This window comes from Terrapene carolina, unplaced genomic scaffold (genome assembly GCF_002925995.2).
Source record: "Terrapene carolina triunguis isolate 2854851 unplaced genomic scaffold, T_m_triunguis-2.0 Scaffold695, whole genome shotgun sequence".
NCBI lineage: Eukaryota > Metazoa > Chordata > Testudines > Emydidae > Terrapene > Terrapene triunguis.
Window position 1 is genome coordinate 1,207,799 of NW_020665046.1, and position 27,780 is coordinate 1,235,578.

At 44.8% G+C, this 27,780-nt stretch overlaps 1 protein-coding gene across 2 annotated transcripts; it reads left to right on the forward strand.

Annotated features, from left to right (window-relative positions):
• Nucleotides 1-2,298: 2,298 nt before the first annotated feature.
• Nucleotides 2,299-27,780, forward strand: DNAJA3 (DnaJ heat shock protein family (Hsp40) member A3). 2 transcript variants are annotated; one of them, XM_024215099.3, is made up of 12 exons: nt 2,299-2,489; nt 5,055-5,191; nt 6,883-6,966; nt 8,143-8,343; nt 8,667-8,819; nt 10,895-11,042; nt 12,259-12,323; nt 13,721-13,849; nt 16,373-16,488; nt 18,833-18,930; nt 25,267-25,389; nt 26,528-27,780. In XM_024215099.3, the coding sequence occupies exons 1-11, from the start codon at nt 2,303-2,305 to the stop codon at nt 25,374-25,376; spliced, it is 1,428 nt and encodes a 475-aa protein (XP_024070867.1). In that variant the 5' UTR covers nt 2,299-2,302; the 3' UTR covers nt 25,377-25,389; nt 26,528-27,780. The 2 variants fall into 2 exon arrangements, with proteins under 2 accessions (XP_024070867.1, XP_024070868.1); XM_024215100.3 differs by lacking the exon at nt 25,267-25,389.

Genomic DNA, 27,780 nt, shown 5'->3' on the forward strand with positions numbered 1-27,780 from the left:
AATCCCGTTCCCCTGCAGGACCGGAGCAGGATGGGGGGGCTGGGGCCTGCTGCCCCCACTCCGGGGCCGCCCATGAGATTGCACCAAAAAGGCACCCAAAAATTGGAGAAATGAAAATTAGGGGCCACTTTTGAAAACCTGGCTATGATTAACTTGCTGAAAGCCACATACTGAGCCAGTAGCAAAGCTAGGAACAGAATCTATGAATCATGAGCCAACTCCCAATACCTTGCTATAAACTCTAGGCCATGCTGTTGTCCATTAGTAAAGAACTCTGGGTCATAAATCCAGTTTTTAATTGGCCTATATCCGTGGTTTGACATGCATCCAAAACATCAGATGAACTCTGCAATAATATATGTACATTTTTGGTTTCACTGGAAATATTTCCTCCAGTTGGTATGCCTGTAAACCATTTATCTGAACAAATTACATAGCAGGTTAATAGACACTTTATGGCTCACACATAAAATTGAAATGGTTTAATTGCAAATTACAATTTGTTATATATAAGCAGGTGAGGAAAAGAGTCCTGTTTTAAGAACCATATTTACCATAACTGAAAAAGGACAAAATATGCTGCTTCTCATGAAACCATCTGTGGGGAAACATCTTCATAACCCCAGAAATTCCTTCCCCAGGCACTTAAATGCACATGTTGTTTTCAATTAATATAAATGTCTAATCTGGTGGTTTTCAACCTATGGTTTGCACTACAGACTACTGGAGGGCTGCAGACTATGTCTACGATTTCCAAACGGGTCTGCACCTCAATCTGAAATTTTTTAGGGGTCCCCAAATGAAAAAAGATTGGAAACCACTGATCTAATCTTTATTTTTACTAAGTTTTACATCTCAGTAATGAGAATACTCAGAGCTAGTCTACACCAGAACTGCTACAGTGGCACAGCTGCACTGTTGTAGCATGTCTGATAAAGATGCTCTATGCTCATGGGAGAGAGCTCTGTCTCAGCATAGTATCAGAGGGGTAGCCGTGTTAGTCTGAGTCTGTAAAAAGCAACAGAGGGTCCTGTGGCACCTTTAAGACTAACAGAAGTATAGGGAGCATAAGCTTTCGTGGGTAAGAACCTCACTTCTTCAGATGCAAGTAATGGAAATCTCCAGAGGCAGGTATAAATCAGTGTGGAGATAACGAGGTTAGTTCAATCAGGGAGGAAGAGGTGCTCTGCTAGCAGTAGAGGTGTGAACACCAAGGGAGAAGAAACTGCTTCTGTAGTTGGATAGCCATTCACAGTCTTTGTTTAATCCTGATCTGATGGTGTCAAATTTGCAAATGAACTGGAGCTCAGCAGTTTCTCTTTGGAGTCTGGTCCTGAAGTTTTTTTGCTGTAAGATGGCTACCTTAACATCTGCTATTGTGTGGCCAGGGAGGTTAAAGTGTTCTCCTACCGGTTTTTGTATATTGCCATTGACTGTCTCAGTATAGTAACTCCACCTCCATGAGCGGTGGTAGTAGCCATGTTAGTGAGAGAAACTCTCCCACCGCCATAGTGCTGTCCACACAGGCACTTAAATTAGTGTAATTTACGTCGCTCAGGGGTGTGGATTATTCACACCTCTGCGTGACGCAAGCTATACTGAAGTAAGTGGTAGTGTAGACAAGATCTCAGTCTTGTCCAAGTGACATTTGCAGGAGCGCTGCCAGCTTTTCTGCCGCCCTAGGCGGCGGAAGGTCCCGCCCCGAAATGCCGCCCCCCACAGAGGCAGCGGAAGGTCCCGCCGCTGAAATACCGCCGCGGTTGCCGCCCCCCAAATTGTAGCGCCCTAGGCGACCGCCTAGGACATTTGAGTGCTGATCAGCAGGCTACAATCTGGTTAATTAGGAAACACCTTCAGTGAGGGTTACACAGCGCTGCATAGGGGAGAATAACCAGGGATATCCAGCAGGTGAGGACCCATTTGATGTGCCAGCCCCCTGGCGCCAGGGTAGCCCCACATGGAAGTTAAGGAATCTACAGCCAGCTGGTATCTTAGACGCAAGGCAGGGCTCCCCAGCCACGTGTCCTGGCTGCGCAGCTGGCCCCCCACTGCAGTGGGGACGGACCCTGCTGGCTGCAGACTGCCCCGACCACGCCCCTAGGGAGCCCAGCTGAGCTTTGCCAGCTGACTCGACAGGGCACCCCGAGGGAGGGCTAAGGCATGCGCACTAAAATCTCTGTCTCGGGGGCATGGAGCTACTGCGCATGCGCAATGCTCCTGCTCGGCTCGGGCATACGCCTGCGCACTGGGCGTCCTTTGGCCGGCCGGGTTGCGCAGCCGCTCTGTGCCTCGGCATCCCAAGATGGCGGCCAGGTGCTCCTCACGCTGGCTGAGCGCGGCGGCCGGGAGGAGCCGGGGCCTCGGCGGGGACACGCGGTTGCTGGTGGTGTGGCTGGGCCGGCGGCTAAGCGCGGCCCCCGCCGCCTTCCCGCCCCGCGCCGGGTCAGGGAGCCGCTTCCTGACATTGAACGGCGCGCTGAGCCCCGCGGGTGAGCGGCTATGAGTGGGGGGCGGGGAGTTGGGAACCCCGTGCCTGGGCGGCGAGGCCCGGGCGATGAGAGGGGCGAGGGTGAGGGGTCAGGGAACCCGCGGTGGGGGGGGCTGTGCCTGGGGGCTGGGGGAGAGGAGTGAAAGGTCCCGGCCCTGGGGCGTGTCTCACAGAGCGGGGTTTTTGTGACCCAGCGATGCTGGGGACAGGTGGGAGGTGTTGGAGGAAAGGGGATTCCCTTGTCTGTGTGCCGGGATGGGGTGGGGGTACTTGATGGCCATGGCCCTGGAGGCGTGCTCGGGTTGCCAGCCCTGCGACCGGACCCTGTCATGCTGCTTTCCTTGAAAGAGCTGTGACACTTCTATTCCTTACATACGGGTTCTGGGGTGCCCATCACCCTGGCCCTTGGGCTGTGTTCTGTGAGGTGCAGGGCTGGCTCCAGGCCCCAGTGCAGCAAGCAGGTGCTTGGGGTGGCCAAGGGGAAGGGGCGGCACATCCAGCTCTTCGGCAGCAATTCGGCGGTGGGTCCCTTGGTCCCTCGCTTGGGGCGGCAAAAACACTGGGTCTAAAGGTAGAGTTATTAGCTTTCCAACAAGGGAAGCAGATTTGGTTCCCTCTCTAGTGAGGGGAAAGCTGGCCATTGTACTGAGCACTCAGCTTTCACCTTCATCCCAAGTCTGGCAATTCGCTGTATCTTCCAATGGCATAAATTCCATAGGCCTGGTCTAGCCACAGCAAGGGAGAACTCTGCTTCCAGCTTGTCTAACAACACTCCTCTAAGCATTTGGAAGGAAACTGTTTTAGCTTGAGGATAAAATAATTCTCAAAGGAGAGTAGTATCTCACTGCAGGCCCATAGCCTGTTGAAGGGGTGCCCAATCTGTCATACTCTGCATGATGGGTTTAAATAACCAAATTGCAACAGTGACCAGAAATGTTTCTCTGTTTCCAACTGGCAAGAAGATTGTGCTTGTCCCATTCAGACAATCTTCTAGTGGTGATACATGCCTCTGGGGTGCACTACTGTAACCTGTTCTACTGTGAGACTCATGTGGGACCTCAGAAAGTTGCAGTGCAGTTGCCCATATCCTGAGTGGAATAGATACATGAGAACCATTTGCACTCATGCTCTGCACCAGCTCCCATGCAGTCCCAGATCATTTTTAAGGCCTTGGTTGTCCTCAAATCCCTCTGTGACCTTCAGTATGTTTTGGGGAGCACCTTTCTCAGCAGCCTATGAAGTATACAATGCAGATGATGCAATTGGCATAGTCCAGTTTAGCGTTCTCAGGAGTCAAGTAAAGGAATCCTGCCAGTGGAATTCTTTCACAGGAGAGCGGGTTGAGTTTATATCTTGCTTATTTTAAAACACAGTGCACGGCATGTCTCTTTGCAGAGGTTTTCCTCTCAATAGAAGCAGACACAAATGTCCAGGGAATTTACTTCCTTCCCCTAGATCTCCTATGAAGATTTATAGTATCAGGGGGTAGCCGTGTTAGTCTACATCCACAAAAACAACAAGGAGTCTGGTGGCACCTTAAAGACTAACAGATTTATTTGGGCATAAGCTTTCGTGGGTAAAACCCTCACTTCTTCAGATGCATCTGAAAGCTTATGCCCAAATAAATCTGGTAGACTTTAAGGTGCCACTGGACTCCTTGTTGTTTTTATGAAGATTAATGGAATTAAGACTCCTTCAAGGAAGGAGCAGCAGAGAAGTTGATGGTTACTTGGGCAACACTAAGGCACTTTTCATAGTTCGTGTCTAGATACCCTGCTGTTAGGCTTAGTAGAATTATGTAGGTTCTCAATTTTTTTCTAGGGTGCACCATGTGTTACGTATCTCTTGGGCTACCCCTCCCATTTACAGTCACACACAACTTTCCTCCTGTTTGGAATTGCAGAAACATCCATGTGACAATTAAAGCTGTTGCTATTGGCTGACTAGCTGTTGCTACCACCCATTATTATTCTAAAGACTTAGGCCAGGTCTATACTACATACCTATAGCAGTATAACTGCTGTTACTCAGAGGTTTGAAAAATCCATACTCCTAAGTGACATAGTTATACTGACCTACCCCTCTGTGTAGTCAGCTCTATGTTGACAGGAGAGCTTCTTCCGTTGACATAGCTCCCACCTCTCGCAAAGGTGGATTAACTACGCTGATGAGACAAGCTTTCCTGTCAGTGTAGTAGTGTCTTCACTAAAGCGCTACAGCAGTGCAACTGCTGTACAAGAAGACAAGCCCTTAGTCTAAATTTCAGTATGTCTTGGGATCGTCATCGGTTCAGTAACATCTTTTACAGCGCATTCGTTAATGCAGTTTAGTAACATTGAAGGTCAAAATCAAAGTAATGAAATGGTTTTTAATAAATCTGCACCTTATTTACCTCTTACAGCTAAGGTGGCCATACGTGGCCTGTGCAATTCCATGACACAGCTGGCTTGATCCTTCATACAGAATAGTAGGCTGTGATCAATGGGAAACGGTCTTGGGAACATCAGGGGGAGTTATGTGTTCCTTTACAATTCTTCCTGACTCCTTTTTTTCTGATTTTTCTTAGGAACTAAATGCTCTCCTTTAATATGTGCTGCCTCATTTCATACCAGTTCTGCTTTCTACGCCAAAGAAGATTACTACCAGATTTTGGGAGTGCCTCGAAATGCCACCCAGAAGGAGATCAAGAAAGCCTACTACCAGGCATGTATACCTAAGAAAAACAAACAAATGGTGTCTCTTGGAATTCAAACTCACCATTGTGATGATGGTGGTGTTGGGGAGACGGAATTATGACCCATTTATCTTATTCTGATCTGTAATGCACGTGAATCAAAATTCCAAAAGGAACTCTTATGCTAAAGACAACATGGCAGGGTGGGGGCAGAGGGTTGTCAAAGGAACATAAATGTGGCGGAGCAGATTCAGAAGAATGGTCTATCTCAGGGGTCTCAAACTCAAATGACCACGAGGGCCACATGAGGACTAGTGCATTGGCCCGAGGGCCGCATCACTGACACCCTCCCCCTTGCTGCCCTTGGCCCCGCCCCCACTCCACCCCTTCCATGAGGCCCCGCCCCTGTCCCATCTCTTCTCCACCTCCTCCTCCTCCAAGCGGTTTTAATAAAATATATACACTCAGTAAAGCCCCCCCACTGCACTGGGCTGCACCACCACTCCACCCCTGCTCTGCCTCTTCCAGGGGTGGCAGGTTTGTAGAAATTTTGGTGGTGCCCAGAACCTGCCCCCCCCAAAACTCCGCCCCCACCTGCATAAGGCTCTGGGAGGGAGTTTGGATGGGAGAGGAGGTCTGGGATGGAATTTGGGTGCTGGGTGCAGACTCCGGGCTGGGGCAGGGGGTGGGGGGTGCAGGCTCTGGGATGGAGTTTAGGGATAGGATGGGGTGAGGGCTGTGGGGCTGGGGGTGAGGGGGTTGGGGCATTGGAGAGGCTCAGGACTAGGGCGGAAGGGCAGCCTGCCCTGGCCCTAGTGAAGGGGGGCACTAGGACCCTGCGGCAGCAGGTGATGCCGGAAGCTAGCAGAGCGGAGCCAGCCTGAGCTGCAGGCTCTGGGGGGCGGTGAGGGGGCAGCAACTGAGCTCGGGGGACACTCGGGGGAGGTGCGTGGGGACGGCAGACGGGGCCAGGGGAGAGACCTGGCCCCAAACATTGGGGAGCAGGGAGCTTAGCTGCCACATAAAATAACTCGGGGGGGGGGCAGGGGTGAAGGGAGTTTGGCAGCGACAGCAAGTAACTGGGGCGGGGTGTGGGGAGCTTGGCGGGCTGCGTGTTTGAGACCCCTGGTCTGTCTAGTCCTGTGCTGTCTTGGGCAGTGGCCAATGCCAACTCTTTCAGAGGAGGGCAAAAAGCTGTAAAACTCTTAGACATTTGTGAAATACTGTATGAATTTTTTTGGCTGATTGGCAGGAGGGAAGAGTCCTTTCTTGGACTGTTAAAATAAATAAACATGGCTTCCCCCCACCTATTAGAAAGCTTCTGGAAGCAAATTTTCAGTGTTAGCGGAGTAAGATCATAACTGTCATTGATCTGACATTATCGCATATGTCCAGGACCTTCTTGGAGAAAAAGGGTGTTCTCACCTGTATGTACGAGATAGCTGATCAGTCCACATCGATGCTTATGTGGAAAAGCTTTGCAGTACCATTTGTGAGAGGCTTTAATACCAATATAACAGGAAACTGCTTTTTTATGTCCCTTATATGGGAATGATATGGAGAGAGAATTACTTAGGAAATACTTTTGGTCTCCTCTGAATGTAAATGTTGAATGCTAGGGTCTGGCTACATTTTTTTCCCCTGACATGGAAGGTATACTAAGTAGCAGTGCTAACAGTGGACTTATTTCCCTCCTGTTTCTAATCATTCTTTTGCTTAGCTTGCCAAGAAATACCATCCCGACACAAATAAGGATGACCCTAAAGCTAAGGAGAAGTTCTCTCAGCTGGCAGAAGCCTATGAGGTAATGTGACTGATGTGTACTCAGTTACCCACTGTGGTAGGAAGGGAACAACAGAACTACAGCCTAGAAAAATTATACCTCCCCTCATCTCAGCATTTCTGTAAAAGAGCTGCTATTACTTCATTGGTAACAAAGTATTGTTTTCTAGACCTGTGTATGTATGTGCCAAAAATGATTTGGATATTCTTCAGTAAATGAACTAGTCAGAATACCTGACTGATTTATTCTAGGCATTTTTTTTGGGCCACTCATGGGCCATTGTGCTGTTCCTCAATACAAAATGGACTGGTTGAAAAGCTGGGTACTGGAGTGGACTTGTTAGTTAATAGAAGGACATCATAAGTGGCATCAATAATTGGCCTTTTGAGGACAGGGGATTAGTAGAATCCTGCTCCCTTCCCCCAATTTTACTCATCTTGACTGTCAGGCTTATTTAATTTGCTAGCTCCCATCCCACTAGTCTTTCACACTACAAGGTAAGAGATAATTGAAAGTCACTTTTGCTTACCTTCAAATAGTATAGAAACCCAGAGCTCCTGATCTCTTTGCCTGTAACTAATGTACTTATTTGGAAGCATCACAAGCTTATGAGCTTAACTGTGCCATCCAATATGCATTAGAGAAACAGAATGCTTTTCTTCCATGGTGTTCATTTCACCTTTTGGCATTATTGAAGGTATCTAGCTGTCCTAATACAAAGGAATTGAAGTTGGGATTCTGTAGTAGTTTCTAGTATTTTGCTGGTGATGGATGTAAACTCTGATTCACTTTGGAATGAGCAGATGTCTGAATACTTTGATCTAGTGCAGGGGTCAGCAACCTTTCAGAAGTGCTGTGCCGAGTCTTCATTTATTCACGCTGATTTAAGGTTTCGTGTGCCAGTCATACATTTTAACGTTTTTAGAAGGTCTCTTTCTATAAGTCTATAATATATAACTAAACTATTGTTGTATGTAAAGTAAATAAGGTTTTAAAAATGTTTAAGAAGCTTCATTTAAAATTAAATTAAAATGCAGAGCCCCCCCCTGGACCGGTGGCCAGGACCTGGGCAGTGTGAGTGCCACTGCAAATCAGCTCGTGTGCCGCAGGTTGCCTACCCCTGATCTAGTGGCAGCCAGGCTGCTCCAGTTCTGTACTGTGAGAGTCCTGATGGTACTGTGCTTTCCTCCCCCATAGGTGTTAAGTGATGAAGTGAAGAGAAAACAATATGATACTTATGGTACAGCTGGCTTTGACACCGGATCAGCGGGTGCGGGACGTCAGTATTGGGGTGGTGGTCCCACCATTGACCCAGAGGAACTTTTCAGGAAAATCTTTGGGGAGTTTTCAGGATCCCCTTTTGGAGATTTTCAGGGTGTCTTTGACCAGCCACAGGAGGTAAGGATAATACATGTATACATTGTGTTGCAAAGACCTCTGGGTGTATATAATGAAGATGTTAGTGCTTCGTAAACTGAAATCTGCTAATGTCTGGTTAATGAGTTAATTGAGTTAATGAGGCAAACTGGTTAATATAGATGGTTAATGAGTCAGGTGGGCCCCCTCCTTCTCCAGTACTGTGTCTGTTAGCATTTTAAATGATGTTCCAATCACAGTCTGAGTGGAGACCACTGGGGCTCTTAATTACAGCTATTTCAGTTTAGTGTCAGCCTATCAGCATATAGATTACAGCTGGGATTCCATTTCTTTCTCTTATCTAGTACATCATGGAGCTGACATTCAATCAAGCTGCAAAAGGTGTTAACAAGGAGATTGTTGTGAATATCAATGACTCTTGTCAGCGGTGTGATGGCAAGGGGCATGAGCCTGGTACTAAAGTGCAGCACTGTCACTACTGCAATGGCACTGGCATGGTAAGTGCTGTTTTAGAGTGTAACCCCGGTTTTCTAATGTTCTTTGACATTCTTGTTTCAGGACAGGTTAGTTTTTTCCTTACTCAAAAATGCCTTAAGTCATCAGTAAATAAGGAGGTGATTAAATGTAGGCTTTGATTTCAATTTCTGTGTATTTAAACATGTGCTGCTAGAAAGGGCCAGCTCACCAGCCTTGGAGAGCCAGAAACAGATCCACAGAACAGAGGCCACTAGGGAAAGGCTTGCATTGACACTGCCCATGCTGTTTCTCTGTGTGCTTCAATCCTTGAGGGATCACCTATAGGGTTGATAGGGTAGTTCAGTCTCCAGGACTTTTTCTAAGATTTGAAACAACTGGACCAAGTAGAAAGTCTGATGTAGATATTTGTCCTTATGACTGAGACCTAAGTACTACTTTTCCACAGAGACCAGTAACAAATGTGAACAACTTTTGGTCTCTCTGCGCAGAAGCCAGCCTGTGTTCTGCAGGTACTCTAAGAAACTCATTCATTGCTTTATTTATTAATGGTGACCTCCAAAGAAAAACTGGAGAAATTGTGATGAGGATTAAATATACTCAGTCAATTGAATTTTATTCCTAACCAATTCGTGCTTTTTTCTCCGAAACTTAAAATAGCCATGTGACGGTGCTGGATGCTATCTAATCACTAGTAAACAAGGTGTTAAGTCCAGCTCAGTTTTTCCCCCTCTTCTTGCAAAATGGTCAGGGGAAGGAATATTATTAATTGACTGCTTGGGAAACTGGGAGGAGAGGGGAGGTGGGGGAACCATCCATTTGGAAAGGCTGAGTTTCACACCGAGGGGTCATAAAACTGAATTGATCCCCAACCTGGGGGCAGTTTTTTGTTCTTGGTTTTTGAATGTTATCTTGTGTTGTTATAAACCTGGTCTTTTGAGAGACCTTGTTGACTCTAGTTTTTTTATGCTGAATCATTTCTGTAGTTTACAACAAGCTGGATTCAAACGTTTCCTTTACATTTTAAGGCACTGTTCATCTGTATAGTCTGCCACATTTATGTATTCAGTGTTAGTCTCTCCATGATGAAATCATATTTAGGGCTTTATTGCAGATTGGCATCCTCTGCCTTCTCATTACAAGGGTGAGGTTTGGTAGGAGAATTACAGAGATTTGGGCTTATTTGTGAAACAGATTTTTAAGGCTGTGTGGAGATACACATTGTGTGTCTTGGATTGGAATTAGGTGGTTGAGATGCATATGGTCTTCCTAGCTCCTGTTACTGAATTGCAGCTGAATTCTTGAAGTGAAAACTCTCCAGGCTCTTGCAGTCAGAGTGTACTAGTGAAATAAAATGCAACCTTTCCACATAACTCTGCTTTGTATCCTAAACTGCACCTTTTAATAGGTTATTGAGGTTGTGCAGGAATGATATTGGAAAGAGGTCACAGTTAAGTTAGGACTTCTGTTATCACAAAACTTCTGATTGACCAGAGATCTCTATCCACTTTAAGCTGTTAAGAGTAGTGGTTTCTTTCACTGAATAAGAGATTTTGGGTATGCTTCTCCATTGCCTTGCATCTTGGGTAGTGATTTTATGCCTGTGTATTGAGCGCCTGAAAGGGTACCAGTTAAAGAATGGAGAGTTTTGCACCCACTCTTCACAGGTGTACATTACTCCAGAAGGTGCAAAGCAGTGGAGAATCAGGCCTTCAGATAGGAAGGGCTTCTCTTCCCCAATCTTTTCTCAAGACTTCCTTTGTTCACCCACTTTCTCTGACACCCGGATGCTGATACTGACAGCATGAGCTCCTTCAACTGGCAATCTGGAAATAAAAGGAGACTGACATTTCTTGGTGGGTTAGACCTGGTTGAGGCACCTAAACTAGCTCCTCAGGCCATATTTTGACCCACCACTGTTACCCATATCCCACAATAAGGTAGAATACATTTCCTTGGAGCAGGTCATGCTGTGCATGTGTTGGACCATTGACTTAACAGGGATTGGATTTGTCATTGGGGATGTTTTACAGAAATTAGTAATACTTGTACACTATCAAAGGATTCCTCTAATCCCCCCTCTTTCTTCTTTTGCTAGGAGACAATAAACACAGGCCCTTTTGTGATGCGTTCTACATGCCGGCGATGTGGAGGCCGTGGTTCCGTTATGACAACACCGTGTGTGTTGTGTCGCGGCTCAGGGCAAACCAAACAGAAGAAGAATGTGATGGTCCCTGTACCAGCAGGTCAATTTCTGTATTTACATGCCAGCTGTATATCTCTTCCCATGTGAAACTCAGCTGAGCGTGTATCTTGTCTCTAGAGAATGGCTGGCTCTATGGAGTCAAAGCTCAGACACAGCAGTATGGAGAAACTTGTCTGTATCAAATCTGTCTTAAGAATAAAGAGCACTGATGGCTAGATGGCTCAAAGGATTAGTTATAAGATACAGACCTTTTCATCTCTGGGTGATGGCTTCAGGATGGTGGTAGCTGAAAACAATTACCATCTCATGGCTGTTTGGCTTTTGTGCAATGAATTTCTGGGTCTTAACTCTATTTCCCAGTAGAAAGATGTCTAAGGGTAAAATTTTCAAAAACACTTAATTGCCATAAGTTTCACCACATGAAGTGTTGTTGTAGCCATGTTGGTCCCAGGATATTAGAGAGACAAGAAGGGTGAGATAGTATTTATTGGACCAACTTCTGTTGGTGAGAGACAAACTTTCGAGCTTACACAGAGCTGAAGAAGAGCTCTCTGTAAGCTCAAAAGCTTGGTAAGAGAGACTACAGAAATTAGTCCAATAAAAGATACTACCTCACCCTCCTTGTGTCTCTGAATTTCACTGACATACATGTAGGTGCTTTTGGAAATTTTACCTTAGATCACAAATGCACCATCCCAATTGTCAGCTCAATAAAGAATATTGAATGAGTGTTGAAAGAACTCCCCACCCTCCTAGAAATGGTCCGATTGTCTGGGTAGCAGCTTGCATTGTCTCTATCTTTGCAGATAAACATAGTATGTCAGTCTCCAGTGCCTCTCAATCGTTTACCTTTCACCAGCACTGAATTCACTTGAAGAGAATAATACAATTGAATTCAGCTTGAATTGAATTAATGAGCTGCCCAGTGCTGCAGTTGTGCTTGGCACTAGAATGAGTGCATCCTAGGATAAAAACACCTGGTGACACCCCGCTCTTCAAATGCTGGGTGCTGTGGTCATCTGAGATGCCTCTGGAGAACATGAGTTACGCTGCTGCTGCTATAGTTTCTGCCAGTAAATCCATGGGTGTTTCTTCCTGGATGCAGAAAATACTGCTGTGATGACATCCAGTTGAGGTAGTTGTAGGTGTTCAGGCATTGGGTTAGACTAGGAAGGCTGTAGGTGCTTTGGTACATAAGGTGTAGAGCATAATATCAGACAAACAGTATAATATTCATGTCCTTGTTCTGATTGCAGGTGTGGAGGATGGACAGACTGTTCGGATGCCCGTAGGAAAGAGAGAAATTTTCATTACATTCAGGGTATGTGTGACACCTGACTGTACGCTGCTTACATTGGATCGTCTTCTGTGAAGAAGGGGTAGTGTGCCGGTAGCCTATCTCCTTTCAGTGTAAAGGTGGAAATTGGGCAGGAGGGTCATCTCGCCTAGCTGAAGTGATGTTAGCCCTTCCAGTTTTCTGAGATTGCGAAACACCTGCCTCATAGCAAGTGGTAAAATATTATTTAGCCTATTCATAGAACGAAAATGCACTGCTGCATATAGGGAGGTTGGCTCTAGGATACAGTCTGTAGCATACAGGCTGTCAGGGAAACTTACGAACTCTCTCCTAATTGGAATTCCTGGAAGTGATGTACTAGTATAGTATCAGCTGTCACTGACACCGATGTTCTGAATCCCTAAAGAGACTGCAGGAATGCATTTATGAGGTGCTGAATTTAGAAGTTAAAATGTTCTCTCTTGTAAATCGGCAGTGAACTCACATTTTTAATGCTCTTTGCAGATACAGTCCTGTACCCATGTGTATCATCTGTATCGTGTCTCTGTCAAGAGTAAAATTAAAGACCCTAGTGTTTGAAAGGATTTCATTCTCTTCTGATCATTTAATTGAGGGCCTGTTCATTAACACTGATCTCTTCCTCCGTTTTTGCTTATATTCCCCTCAAGAAGGATTTAATAAGCTCTCCAGAGCCTGTGAAATGCAGTCATCAAAACTGCCAGAGAGGTACTATGAAATACTGAGCGTGCTTCCTTCCCCTCTGCCATTCCATTGTCCTATGAACTGGATAGTACAATCTCTTTTCTACTCTCCAAAGAATCTTTACTGGTGGTGATTGACAAGCAGTGAAGAGCACAGTGTGATTCTCAGATCTCAGGCTGAGTATGCAGCCCTAGCAGTTAATTTTTTTCTTGTAAACTGAAAAATTGGGGGGAATTCATTGAAACAGGAAACGTGATATCTCTTAATGCCATTTTTAGTATCCTTCTTCAGAGGAGAGGCCTGCTCTAGCTACATTTCTACCTCGATATAACGCTGTCCGCGGGAGCCAAAAAATCTTACCACGTTATAGGTGAAACCGTGTTATATCGAACTTGCTTTGATCCACCGGAGTGCGCAGCGCCCCCCCCACCCGGAGCGCTGCTTTACTGTATTATATCCGAATTCGTGTTATTTCGGGTTGCGTTATAACGGGGTAGAGATGTATTAATATTTAGTGCCTGAGGTATTTGTGGTTAGTTTCTAAGAATAACTTTAATTTCGGATTTCCTGCTATGTAATTTTTAGGGGATGAGGGTAAGACTTTTCCTAAAATTATCAATATCAGCTTAAAATAACTTAACCTGTTATTTATCATGGAATGATGCATATACTGTACTGACATGACCTGTGCTCATTACTCTTGAACTATTTGGTTTTAGGTTCAGAAAAGCCCCGTGTTCAGAAGAGATGGAGCAGATGTACACTCAGACCTCTTTATCTCGATAGCACAGGCAGTTCTTGGAGGTACAGCCAGAGCTCAGGGTCTATATGAGACCATCAATATCACGGTATGTGGTAACAGTGGGTGGAGGAGCTAGGAGATACCTTAGCTTGAACAATAAGCATGCATTCTTTGTTTTCAAGAAGAGTGAAAGGTTAAAAGTACCAAGACCTTGCTGTCCTAGTCTTAGGCCTCTTGAGTACTGACTGCCATGTTGCTGGTATTCTGCTTCGCCCCATGTATGCAAGGGATAACTCCCACTTCCCTTTCTTCTGCCTCTGCATAAGCGCTCAAAGGGCTATGAGAGCTGTTGAAGAGACACAGATCATTGGGAAGGTCGGGCTAGCTGAATGCTGGCATGGTCCCCAAGCTGGGAAAGTCCTTGACACTCCTTTGGACTAATGTTGCTAACCAGGTTTTGTGTATATATGATTCTCTCCTGCCTGTTTCTGTGTCTTGTTTCTGCTCAGTTAGCCTACCAGCTTGTTAGATTTTGTATTTACATAGCTCTTTATTCAAGGAGGTGATGTTCTTCACACTGGGGCTATGCTAATTAAGTATTAACTGTTCTATGCATTGGAGAAGCGAGGTCCAGAGGTTGATTACCCCATGATGTCACAATGAATCAATAGCTGGGCTGGGAATAAAACCTAAGGGTATGTCTACACCCAGCCGCTAGTTCGGTGGCTGGGAATCGAAGTTCTGGGTTCGACTTATCGTGTCTTGTCTGGACGCGATAAGTCGAACCAGGAAGTGATCGCTGTCGACTGCGGTACTCCAGCTAGACGAGAGGAGTACCGCGGCGTCGACGGGGGAGCCTGCCTGCCGCGTGTGGACCGAGGTAAGTTCGAACTAAGGTACGTCAACTTCAGCTACGTTATTCACGTAGCTGAAGTTGCGTACCTTAGTTCGAATTGGGGGGTAAGAGTAGACCAAGCCTAAGAGTCTTGACTGTCCTCTGTTATAAGGACTAGACCACGCTGTGGCAGGGCTCAGTGATAAGTAATATATTAGGTTTAGGCAGGGTGTACACTTTAAGCTTTTGCTGGCAAAGCTGTGTCAGTGAGGGGTGTGTGATGTCTAGACATAGCTGTGCCAGTAAAAGCCCCTAGTGTAACCCACTTACACTGGCAAAATTGAGCTTTTTCCAGTGTAAGCCGCATCTAGGAGTGCAATGCCTATATAAGTCAAGGTCCAAATTTCTTGGTTAGGGTATAGTCAAGGTCCAGACTCTAAAGAAACACTTTTCGCACCGCAGGTTCCCTGTTCGATAAACAGATACAGTGCTGTGCATTAGTAATGTGCCCGATTGCACTAAAAATATAAGTATTAAATGAAAAATAAAATTGAACCACCGTATAACCTGAAAATAAGCTCCAAGAAAGATGATAGCTCAGATTAAGCAAGTAAGGAATTAAGGAGAACCAAGTATCAGAGAGGTAGCCGTGTTAGTCTGGATCTGTAAAAAGCAACAAAGAGTCCTGTGGCACCTTATAGACTAACAAACATATTGGAGCATAAGCTTTCGTGGGTGAATACCCACTTCGTCAGATGCATGTAGTGGAAATTTCCAGAGGCAGGTATAAATATGCAGGAGAACCAGTCAATCATTAATTCACAGTACAATGTATTGGAGATTGCATTGTGAGGGAATGAGAGGGTAAAAATAAAATGATGATGATGATAAGTAAATACAAAGATTTTGTGGCCTGTTCAAAAGCATCTAGTGGTCCGGATTTGGCCTGCGGTCCACTCATTGACTACCCTTGCTGTATAGTATAGTGATATAGCTGTACCAGCAAAGCACTTCTAGTGTAGATCTGTCCTTAATTACACGTGTCCTTAGTAGGTAGTTCACTTTAATTCCCAGTGTTGAATGCTTTTTCATTACTATTGAGTAATATCTGAGCACTACCTAGTTATCTAAATATAGAAATAAATCCCTCCTCCCTTACTTCACAGTCTGCAGGAGGAATAGCTTGATTAATGTATAGGTAGGGCCCTACCAAATTCATGACCGTGAAAAACTCATCATGGACCATGAAATCTGGTCTTTTGTGTATTTTTACCCTATACCATAGGATAAAATATACAAAAGTATACAGCGTTTCTCAAACTGGGAGTCCCAACCCAAAAGTGGTTCTCAGGCCGATTGTAGGGGGGTTGCAGTATTGCCACCCTTACTTCTGCTCTGCCTTCAGAGCTGGGCGGCTAAAGAGCAACAGCTGCTGGTTGCATGCCCAGCTTTGAAGGCAATACCACCGCCAACAGTACTGCAGAAGTAAGGGTGGCAATACCATACCATGCCACCCTTATTTCTATGCTGCTGCTGGTGCCAATGCTGCCTTCGGAGCTGGGCGTCAGGGGAGTGGCGGCTGCTGGCCGGCTCTGAAGGCAGCACCGCTGCCAGCAGCAGCACAGAACTAGGGGTGGTATGGTATGAACACATCTGTGAAATTTGCTATTTATGCCATGACCAACATGTGAAAAAGGTGTGATGTCTCTGTGATTTAAGTAGGCCTTATAGGTTTCTTTGCTGGCACCTTGGTACTGCAGAGCAATAATAAAATATGGGTCTTTTTATTCACAGATACCGCCTGGTATTCAAGCAGAGCAGAGGATTCGAATGAGTGGGAAAGGCATTTCCAGGGTTAACAGTTATGGTTATGGAGACCACTACATTCATATAAAGATCAGGGTTCCTAAGTAAGTGGAAAGTCTACTAAGATTTGGAGATGTCTTGTAGAAATCTGCAAATCTGCTGTGCAGAATGTGTTCTCGGGAGTGAAAGATCTTCACTGCTTTATTGATGTATGATTTGAGCCCTAGATAATTTAGTGAACAAACCAACTTCTGTTTTACTGTATCTTTTGTTGAACTGTACGTTTTTCCTTTTAACCAAAAAACTGCACTGATTAGTTTATAGCTTAAATTACCATGCTATGATATCTTGACTCTAACATCCTGGTTGCTCTGAGCAGATATAAATGTCTCAACCAAAAAAATGTTGCCACTCCAAATATATTGATCAGTATGCAAGGCACTGTCCTGTGTGGCATAGTAGTCTACATCCACACTGCAGACTTCTGCCAACATAGCTGTGTCCATCACGGGTGTGAAGAGGTGTGATCCTGGGCTGACATATCTATGCCACTGTGGATACAGCTGTGCCAGCCAAACTGCACTTTCACAAGTGTAGCTGATTTCACTCATGGGGGTGGTTTTACTGTATCGGTACAAGGCGCAGCTTTACCATTTTACTTGTGTCCACGCAAGGAGTGCTTTGTCAATGTAGTATACCTCTATTCCTACACACAAACAGCACTCCTAACATCGACACAGCCTTAGATCTGAACAGTGCAGCAGGATCCCTGGATTTATGTGGCATAGACCCTAATCTTAGTACAGAATCCTTTGTTTTGTTTGTTTTTGTTGCCCCCAGATTCTCAGTGTGCCACTGATTTTTGTAGTGGCCGGTGCTCTGCGAAGCTGGAGGTTTTTCACAGCCAGTTAAGGATGACTTATATGGAGGGCTTTTGGTAGTTAGGGATCTGCGGCATATGTGGCTTTAGGTTTTGATGCCCACATGGCAATTGAGGTTTTTGATGCTGAGCAGGGGATGCATCTCCTGTTTTTCACCATTTGGGACAGGATTTGAGATGACTTTACATTAGAGGAGAAGGAAGTTGGATTTTCTTATTCCCAGTAGCCTTTGTTAGCAACTAGCTCTCCACACCATTCTACCCCTCCCTAATATCTGTCATTGCTGTACTTCCAATAATGAAGGGTGGCTGCTCTTGCTTGATTCTGCTAGAATGATCATCAGCAAAAGTTAATATTTGTAATGTAAACTATCATTAGACTTATCAAATGTGTATTAACACTCCCATTTATATGAATTGCACAGTTGACAACTCTTGGAGTTGTTTCAGGCTTCCTGCAAATTCATACACCAATGCATTGGTTTACACTCCCATCAAGTTTTGAAGGTTATTGTAGCCAGAAGGATTAGAGACCTAATTTAAAAACAAAAACAACCCCCTGAAAGGTAATTGTGGCAATTAAAAATAAATCTGCAATTATGTAACTATTCTTGAGGCTGCATAGGTCCCGTGTTTACTGAGAGCAACTCTATGGAACCCAGAGTACGTATACTTTAGAACAGTGATACTTAGACTGAGGCTCAGGAACCGAAGTGACTCTTTAATGTATCTCCTGTGGCTCTTTGCAGCACATGATATTAAAACACTGTGAGATTTAATTACTAACCAATCAAAGTTATTAACCAGTCAGGATGCTTTTACTATGTTATAAACCAATTAAGTTATCAACTTGCACTAAGTTATTACTTATTTGCTGTGAAAATAATATATACTATATATATTAAAAACTAAATATTTCCCTGTCCTACTGTTTAAATATGAGTATAGAGTACTAGAGTAAATGAAACAATGAATTCATAGTACTGTGGCTCTTTGGGGTAATGTTGATTGCTAATTTGGCTCCTGAACCACTGAGTCTGAGTATCACTGCTTCAGAAGGATGAGTTTACCCTCCTGAGCTTTTAAACCTGTTCTAAGGAGCCTTAGGACTGGCTGTCTAGACCTCTAAGCCATCCTCATAACCTTGTTGCAAGGTAAACTTTAAAGCTTGAAAAGTCTCCTGTGTTTGTGTCATGCACTCAAGTGGGAACTCCATTTCTTGAGTGCTCTTCTGCCAACTTGACATTCAGATGTAGCTTCCAGTTTGAGTCTTTGTAGTTTCAACCCTTTAAAATGTTTGACTTACTCTTCTGCAATCAGATGAAATGCAGTGACTAGAATCTTCCCTGTTCCCCTAGAGGTTTCCATTAGCAAGGCGTATTCCTTTCTCAGGTGCTTATTTTAAAAGGGTCATCGGGATTTTGAAGGCATCTCAGTTATATTAGCTTTGCATTATCAGTAGCACCCCTTCTATGTGCTGCTTGGTGGAAAGCTGCTTTGGGCTGCAAAGGTATCTATCCCTAAAGTGAATACTGACTGAGATAGCAACACTATACTCTGACCTGCAGGAGGCTGACAGATCGCCAGCGAGCCTTAATGATGAGCTATGCTGAGGATGAGACGGATGTGGAAGGGACAGTGAATGGAGTCACAAATACATCTGCTGGTAAGCTGTGTGTGATGTACATTACTGCTACTTTGGTGACAGGCTGCAGGGAATGCTTCCTGTAGGTTACAGGGGAGGGACCAGGCCTAAGGTGGCTTTTGGAGCAGGTTGTGTATGCAGAAGCCTTTTTTCATCTTGTCTGAGGCTAAGTATTTTTTCTGTTTTAAAAATAACTGTTGTTAGTGTGATGTTAATAGAGTTTAATACAGTAAGTAGGAAGCAGTAGCCTCCTGCCAGAAATCATCAGTCTTCCCCTCTCTCCCTAGTATTTACTGTGCATATAGATATGCACTGGTGGCATGAGTGGAGAGCACCATTATCTTCAGATGCTCCTATAATACAACTGAATTTTGCAGTGAGCCTTCATTTCCATTGTAAGATTTAACTCCACCACACCTATGGTGGATCTGAAATTCCTTTTAATTCCTTTTTGAGTGGTGATAGAGGGGCCAGTCCTGTTTCCATTGAACCAAAAGGGAATTTTGTCAGTGCCTTTAAGGGGTGCAGGATTGGGCCTAGACTGTCTATGTAGGATAAGTGCCTCCCATATGTTCTTGGTGCTTTGGTTACTTTGCATTACCCCAGTAGTTCTGATTTGAGTCACTTTTTAAAACTCTAAATGAGTGGAAACTTTTCTTTGTAAAGCTCAACCTTTTAATTTGCATTTAGTAGATATAGGAGATTCTCAAAAGGAGACTGTTTGGTGTATGCGGAAGCTGCCAATCTGCCCTGTCTAGCAGGGTAGAGCAATTTAAATAATTGATATTAATCCTAATTGTATCACTTAAAAAAAAAAAAAAAAAGTACATTGATTTAAATCAGATTGAACATTTGTTAAACTAACCTGTAAATTTGTGTTATTTCAGTTTTAGATTAAAATGTATAAGGAACTAAATTATAAAGGCTTTTTAAAAATGCCACTGTGGGTAGGGTATCTTATTTGAATTTTACAAAACTGCAATAGGTGCAAAACATTGAAAATTAAGGCCTGATCCTGCAAACACTTAAGCAGCTAGATAACTTTACTCACATGGATAGTCATACCTACTTCACTGGGACTCCCCGTGTGCTGAAAGTAAATCCGTACTTAACTGTTTGCTGTATCAGCAGCTAAAGTTTTATTTTTATTTAAAACTTTTTTAGTGGCATAAAATCTCACTTCAAATCAAAATTGCTTCAAGTCTTAACAGCAAACTAAAAGTTGTTCAGACTTTCAGTACATTAAAAAAGTTCACAATTTTTTATTCCCACCGGCCACATTTTTCAAAAATAGGAGCCTAAAGTTAGGCATTTAAGGGTGAGATTTTCAAAAGCTCCTAAGTGATGTAGGAGTACAGTCCTATGATTTCTCACAGCAAACCCAGATAGAGGATAGGCTGGTGAAGCATTTCAGCTTGACTTGAGGAAGTTCTGTATATTGGAAGAGGGCATGGGTTACTGGTTTATCCATTTTGTTTGTGGTGTTCTCACAATAAGCATGTTAAATGAGGCCCTTGGCTTGCCTTTTCCAGCATGAATGAGCATTTGAAGTGAGACTTCTTAGGAGGAAAAAAATCTGTAAAACCTGAAATGTTACAATTAAGAAACTAAGGAAACAAGTACAAAACACCCACTTTAGCAATTTAAGAGTAAAAATGGCATGGAAGTAAAGAACTAGCAATATAAATCTGAATTGAAATCAGAAAATCTACTATGATTTTTTTAAATCATGATTTTTATCCACCCTGTGGTCTAGCCTTCCTAGAAGTGTTTATAAACACACTACCCCCAAAAGGGTGTTCTCCCTCGCAGGAAGTGGATCCTGTGGAGTACAGTACGTCTGCGGGGAATTCCACCGCAGGGTCATGTTTCACTACCATTGCATCAGTCTGACTCTGACTTCTGGAGTAGACGCCAAAGGTGGACTGCGAAGAAAGGTGCTCTTCCTTTGTTGGCCAATTTATCCTGTGTAAAGAAGGCCTGAAAAGGATTTCATGAGTTTTTTTCTACTCATTTTTTATTATAGAAATAGCAGAAATAGCCAGACTGGCCTCCTTTGTTTTTGCTGGAGGCTGTTCTCAAAGGGCCAGAGAACTGGGGTGGAAACTTTATCAGGCTTGTCTACGTGGGGAAAGTTTTACCAGTTACACTGATATAATTCTAGCAGTATAATTAAACCAGTTATATTGGTGTAACTCCTGGTGTGGACATTTATTCAAGTATGAGAGTGCCTTTTTTGGTGGTCTTGCATTGCTTTGGAGGGGTTTAAGATAAACTGTAAAAAAAGCCACGTCCACACAAAGTTATATAACTATCTGTTTAAATTCACACTTTAGCTTAAACCAGTGGTTCCCAAACTTTAACAGCCCGCGAACCCCTTTCACTAAATTGTGAAATCTCGTGAACCCCCTCCTAAAAATGAATATTTTCAGGGATTTAAGATTAAATTTCCTCAGTGTGATGGATGCCCCAAATGCCGGCCCCGCTCTTCCTGGGGCTCGGGCTGGGGTCCGGGCTGCCGGCTCCCCCGCTGACGGGGGCAGGGCTCAGGCTGCCGGCCCCAACTGCCCAGCCCCGCTCTCCCTGGGGCTTGGGCTGCCAGCCCTGCGCGGAGCGCTGGGGTTCGGGCTGCCAGCTCCCCCGCTGGCCGCTGGGACTCGGGCTGCCAGCCCCAACTGCCCGGCCCCGCTCTCCCTGGGGCTCAGGCTGCCAGCCCCCCGCGGAGTGCTGGGGTTCGGGCTGACGGGGCAGGGCTCAGGCTGCCGGCCCCAACTGCCCGGCCCCGCTCTCCCTGGGGCTCGGGCTGCCAGCCCCGCACGGAGCACTGGGGTTTGGGCTGCCGGCTCCCCCACTGACCGCCGGGACTCGGGCTGCCAGCCCCAACTACCCGGCCCCGCTCTCCCTGGGACTTGGGGTGTCTGCCCTGCAACCGGGTCCCACCTGCTGTCTCCAATACCCGGGGTCCTCTGTCCGCCATTAGTGATTTTTTTTCTGGCGAACCCCCTGTAACGTTCTGCGAACCCCAGTTTGGGAACCACTGGCTTATACCGATAAAACTTTTCCATGCAGAGAAGCCTTTAGTCATCAGTTGTAAGGGTGGTGGTGGAAAATCTTTTACCAAGACATTTTTCCTAGCTGTTAGGCAGACATTTGAGTTAATGGATATTAACAAATGAAACCCTCCATTTTTAACCAGTCTCACAAAAAATTCCTTCCAACCTCCATTAATCAGGTTTCCCTCCCTTGGTATATGTAATGCTCTCATGGTCTGCCATAAAAAGAGTGTCCACATCTCAGTTCCTAACATAAAAAACACTTTTTAGGTCTTCCTTATACTTTGTAAGGAATCAAAAAGGGCACAAACCTATTTTTTCCAGATGCGGTTCTGCATCAGACAAATGAAAGTTCCAAATTTCATACAGCTTTCCATTGTTATAGACCTTCTGATGAAATGGCAGGGTGGATCACTCCAACTGCAACAGAGAACACCAATACACAGCTGTTTCCTTCCCATAGATCATTTTCTTTTGTCAGCAGCACTGCAGAGAGTTGGCTTTTGGTGGCAATCTTCCATTTATATGGCACCTCATGTTCACAACCCTTTTGGGTGCCTCCAAATGTAGCAAACAAAACATATCTTAAAATAAAGACAGGCCCAGTGACTTCACATGTAGACAAGTCAGTAAGTTCCCTACGCTGTGTGGTTTTTATCCTCACTGGCTAAGATACTGATGTCTCTCCTCTTGATCTGCACACTGATGGAGGAGAGATTGCAGGTCTAGTGAGTTGGTTCCCTCCAAATGCATGTGGTGACTTTCCTAAGGATAGGTCCAGCAGCTGACTTTTCCTCCACTTCCTCTAGCTGAACTTTCCATCCCCTTATTTACAGTACGGTACAGGAATCCATTAGAAAAATGAGCCTCATCTCTGATACATGGGTAATCATTCTTCATTTATGGTAGCGTCTGTCACGCTTCAGGGCAACTGTACTTGTATTCCCTCTGTATGGTCCACCAAGGGCACCCACACTCGGGCTGCAAGGTCGCCAGCCATCACACCCCTCGCTCACTCCTGACCGGATTTTTCCAGGCTGCACAGGTCCCTGCCTACACCTGTATTCCCAATAAGCAGACTGCCTGTCTAGGCCAGCGTCTGCACTTTGATTTCTCTCCAAAGGCTATGAACAGTGTGATTGCCACCAGTCACACGTTACCACACAGCGCTTTCTAAGCAAGCACAGTAAGCTGAAAACATATTAAAACAATAAAAGAACCTACATACATGTGGAAAAGCTTACCAGAGACCACCCCCAACTCCAGCCTAGGGCTTAGGTAGGAGTCTCCATCAAACCCCACACAGGTTTTTGTGTGGTTACACGTTCGTAAGGCCTCAGCTCAGAACAAGCACCCGCAGGAATAGTTCAGTTTTTCCTTTTTACAGCCCAGGCCTTTGATCTTGAAATTACCTCCTTTTGCATGTCAACCAAAGAGTAGGAGACACAGGAAGGAGACATTAGAGCAGGAAGACACTCCAGGGCCTGTTTTTATTGGTCCATTAGTACACACGAGTCAGGTACATTGAGACATAACAGCTCTCTTGAGCAGGGACCATCTCTCTAATGTGTCTGTATAAAGCTAGTACAAAGGGGCCCTGCCCTCTAGATGCTACTGCAATACATATAATAAATAACAAATCAAGTGGCTAAACAGTGCATGGCCTCCCTGAAAAAAGCACCTATGCTGAGTGAGGGTGCAGCCGAGGGAGGCCATGTAATGGTTTTGTCCTTCTCCACCTGGGCTGTTCGGTGATGGCATTCTGCATGGGATTAGTTACTAATGGGAAGTGTGATTCGATAGGTATGGCATGGGGTACTCCAGTATTTCCCCAAGTGTGAGGTAACTCCTTGGGAGGGCACCAAGTGGGACCAGTTGGCAGGCAGGGCCTGTCCTTTTGTTCTGTTTGTGCAGCACCTAGCATAGTGGGGTTTAGGTCCCTGGATAGGGCTCCAAGGTGCTATGGTAATACAAACAAATACTTTTCCATCCTCGGTTTCATTTAAAAGTCTCTAGCTCTCTTTGTGGGAAAACCTTTGAAATGTGACATGAGTGACACCAATGCAGCAACATCTGCCTGAGTTACTGAGATCCTGAAAGGATAGCCCTGAGAGGTGAAGTCTCCCATTCATTTCAGTGGCTGCTCGCTCAGATACCAGTGACAATACTTTAAATGTAACGTTGCTAATTGTTTTGCTGCTCATCGAACCATTTGAGAAAGGAGAGGAAGGATCTTATTACAAGGATCTACACCAAAATGAGGGGTGCAGAAGATGTAAGCATGAAAATTGATAGGTTTTTGCCTCATTTTCCTGAAGGGGGGCCCAGCTATCAAAAGTTTGGAAAAAAGAGGGGTACACAACAGAGGCGAAGGATGCACTAGATAGGTGGCTAGAGGAGACACCACTCTCTGGTGCTTTTAAAGAGTATCCTTCACAAGTGTTTCAGAAACAACTCAGATTATCAATATTAGGGACACCTGAAAGCTGCAGCAAATACATGTCTTCAGTTCAGTTTTAAATGCAATGACAGACTTCGTATCCTAGAATAATTGCATCCATCTGTAACTTATATGCAGGGAGTTGACGTGCACAAGTCTAGGAAGAGCAATGTAAAGAGAATATGTACTTAGATTGCTGGACCCAGGAGGCTGTACTAGTGACATGGAGAAGCTAAGCATGAGTTGATCAGAGCTCTGATAGTCTGTGTTGCATGTGGCTTACTTGCTCTCTGAGAGGATCGTTCACGCTACGCCCTGATGCTCACACACAGCATGTTGCCTGTTGTTACTAAAAGTCGAACTAGCTAATGATTTTGTGCCTCTTATCTACTAATATCTGTTCACATTTGAAACTTGGTTGGCATATAATAAAACTCTTCTTAAATCTGGAGTGTTTGAATGTCAGCGGGCTGGGAAGGGTGGGGGCAGAGGGGAATGAGTGGTACTCTAGGTTAATGCACTTATCTTTCACCTCTGGGGCCCAGATTTTTCACTTTGATCACAAATGCAAATTATAGTGCCTGGTCTCATTGCATTCTCTCAAGCCACTGCCAAGTGATGCAAAGGAGGAACAGCAGGTGGCTTGTGTGCAGTAGCAGATCAGTGCAGGGATGTTTACTCAGCATCTGCACACATCAGCACTGGTGAAAGCCAGGCATATTGTGTTTCACTTCACAAGCCCCAAATTTACTGTCTAAAATAGTTCCATAACCTTATCTAGACTTCTGAATGCTGTTCCAAGATGTGTGGTGACTGGCACAGATTGAAGTGTACCCTGATAGCAGCTCTGCTGTTTATGTCTAGATGGCAGGGCCACGGATAGCTCTGAAGCAGGCGAGGATAGGCCTGAGGCTGAGGCGGGGGAGAACAAGGAGGGATTCCTTACCAAACTTAAGAAAATGTTTAGCTCCTGATATCCCATCTGAGGTAGGAAACCTCTTGTACTTTACTAATTGTTCTTTCCTCACATTAAGCAGAACATGCATCTCTTCTTGGGAGGTAGATTGGCGAGGAAGCAAAGAAATTGCATTGCTTTTTACTTAGCCTCAGGCCTTCCAGCCATTAGTATTAAAACCTAGTCATTTTATTTTATCCCTAAGCAATAGCAGAACCCAGCAGTGTAGCTGCTAACTAACTAGATATGCAGCATATCTACTCTGAAAAGTGAAAATAGCCCCGCTTTAGTCCCCAGATCTGCTCCCTGGGTGTATTCTGAGAAAGATCTGCTCACTATAACTGAAACAAGCTTAGTGCTTTAAATCCTGCTAGTCAGCACAGCTAGATGATGCAAACCTAGGGTGACCAGACAGCAAATGTGAAAAATCGGGACGGGGGTGGGGGTAATAGGAACCTATATAAGAAAAAGACCCAAAAATCAGGACTGTCCCTATAAAATTGGGATATCTGGTCACCCTATGCAAACCATTCTGCTGCTGATGCACAAGGAAGAACAGAATGCAGCTTGCCACGTTTGTTGGTGACACCTTGGCAAGCCTGTTGAAGGCAAGGGGATTGCACAGATGTCACGGGGGGGGGGGGGGCACAGTTGGGCCTGTCGAGCCTTTAATACTGGTGAGGAGTGCTAGGATGGAACCTAGTTTGACTCAGTCCCAGGCTGAGTTTGCAGGGCTGGCAGTTGGTGCGAGAGGAATTTCTTTACTTATAAACTGAGCAGATTAGATCTAGAAATCCATGATGTGCAATAGTCACGAGACCCAATGCCATTTTTAGTCAACTCTGAGTAGAAAGCACACTTTAAACACCTTGTTTGTGAGTGTGACAGAGCAGTGCACATGGTAAGAATACTTGGACTCCAGATACCCTGCAGTGCAGGCTGAGGATTCCCAGCCTCTGAGGCCCAGAGTTTGTCTTCCTTTTCTTACCGAGTTAAGATTCCTTCCGTGTCAGTTCCCAGGGACTAATGAAGTGTGCTCTCAGCTAAAGGGGGAACTTTTCCTTGTTACTGAGGCATTTGCCAACAACCTTTGAGTGCTGTGTGACATTCTTAGGCTTGGACATGAGTAGTTCATGAAATGCTAAATATTCTCCCCATCTTTAACTCCAGGGAAACGTTCTACTGGAAACTAGACAGTGGGAAGCAGCAGTAGATCATTCCTCCATCCGGGGGGGAGCCATTCTGTCTTCTGGCTGTGGGCCTTGGAAATGAAAGGATGTCACTTAGCAGCAAACTCACTGCCAGCCAGCAACGCCATGAACCACAGAGGCACCAACAATCACCAGATCAGGAGGAATTAATTGCCTTAGTAAATGGTAACAAAGGCATCTGTAAAGGTTCTAGGTTTCCTAGTGCTGGGAGCTCATTTGGATCCTTCTGGCCCTATTTACAAAATCAAAACTTGCATTATAATTTAGAGCCAAATGTGGTGGAAATTTTAATGGTAAAATGAAAATTTTATTTCCAGTGGAAAATGAAGCAGTTTGCTATACTGAGCTTTCAGCTACCTGGCTTCCCACTCAGCGTGCAAATGTCTTGACAAGCCCATCCACTTGGTCACCTTTCTTCAGTGCTAGATCTGCTTGGTGCATCCTTTCCTAGAAAGCTTGGTTTGTCAAAGGCCATAATCCTGTCTTGGACGGTAAAATCTGATGTGAAGAGGCCTTGGCTCTAGACTTGTGTAATACATTCTCTTAAAGAGGGATATCTCACTTCTGCTGAGATTGAGTAACAGTGAAGGAGCATAATTGCATGTGGTCCCCCACAAGCTGTGAGGATGAGTATGGCTTTCCTTGTCTCGTTAGCCTCTCCTACAGACAACACTGATTAGAATCTGCATTTTGCATCAACTGTTCCCTTCCTCTCCGAGGTTAACTACAAGTAGCAAAACAAGGTAGAACATTGCTGTTTCTAAACCAGTACAGATCTCTCACCAGCTCTTATGAAAGGCTCTGGGGCTGTCAATTGTTACATTACAACCGAGCCCTGTTAGTCTCCAGAGAAAAGGGCTTTCTTATGTTGGTGGTGATACAAGCAATTGTAAATGATCAGCGTCTAAGAATCATTGTTTCATTTTATATAAGTGTAAAAATACAAATGAATTAGTTTACACTCTACTGCTGGAATTAAGCACTAGTGAAGAGTATTTTCATGGTTACTGCAGCCTGCCTTTTAGTTGAATACTTTACAACTACCAACAAGCCCATGTGCTAGGAATTGACCAGTTAAACAGGAGTTGTCTTAGTACATCCCTTCTTAAGTTGCTAAATAAAGCACCTGTTGCCTCCTGATTATATTGTCTGTAAAGTGATTCTGTATTGATGTAAATAAGATGATCTAATCATAAAGATATTTAAAACCTG

What these genes read in the sequence shown, in the direction of transcription:
- DNAJA3 (XM_024215099.3), top strand. Translation starts at nt 2,303, where the DNA reads ATGGCGGCCAGGTGCTCCTCACGCTGGCTGAGCGCGGCGGCCGGGAGG. An exon ending in ACTGCAATGGCACTGGCATG is followed by an intron (nt 8,820 to 10,894) that starts GTAAGTGCTGTT and finishes TTCTTTTGCTAG; the next exon opens with GAGACAATAAACACAGGCCC. An exon ending in AAATTTTCATTACATTCAGG is followed by an intron (nt 12,324 to 13,720) that starts GTATGTGTGACA and finishes ATTTGGTTTTAG; the next exon opens with GTTCAGAAAAGCCCCGTGTT.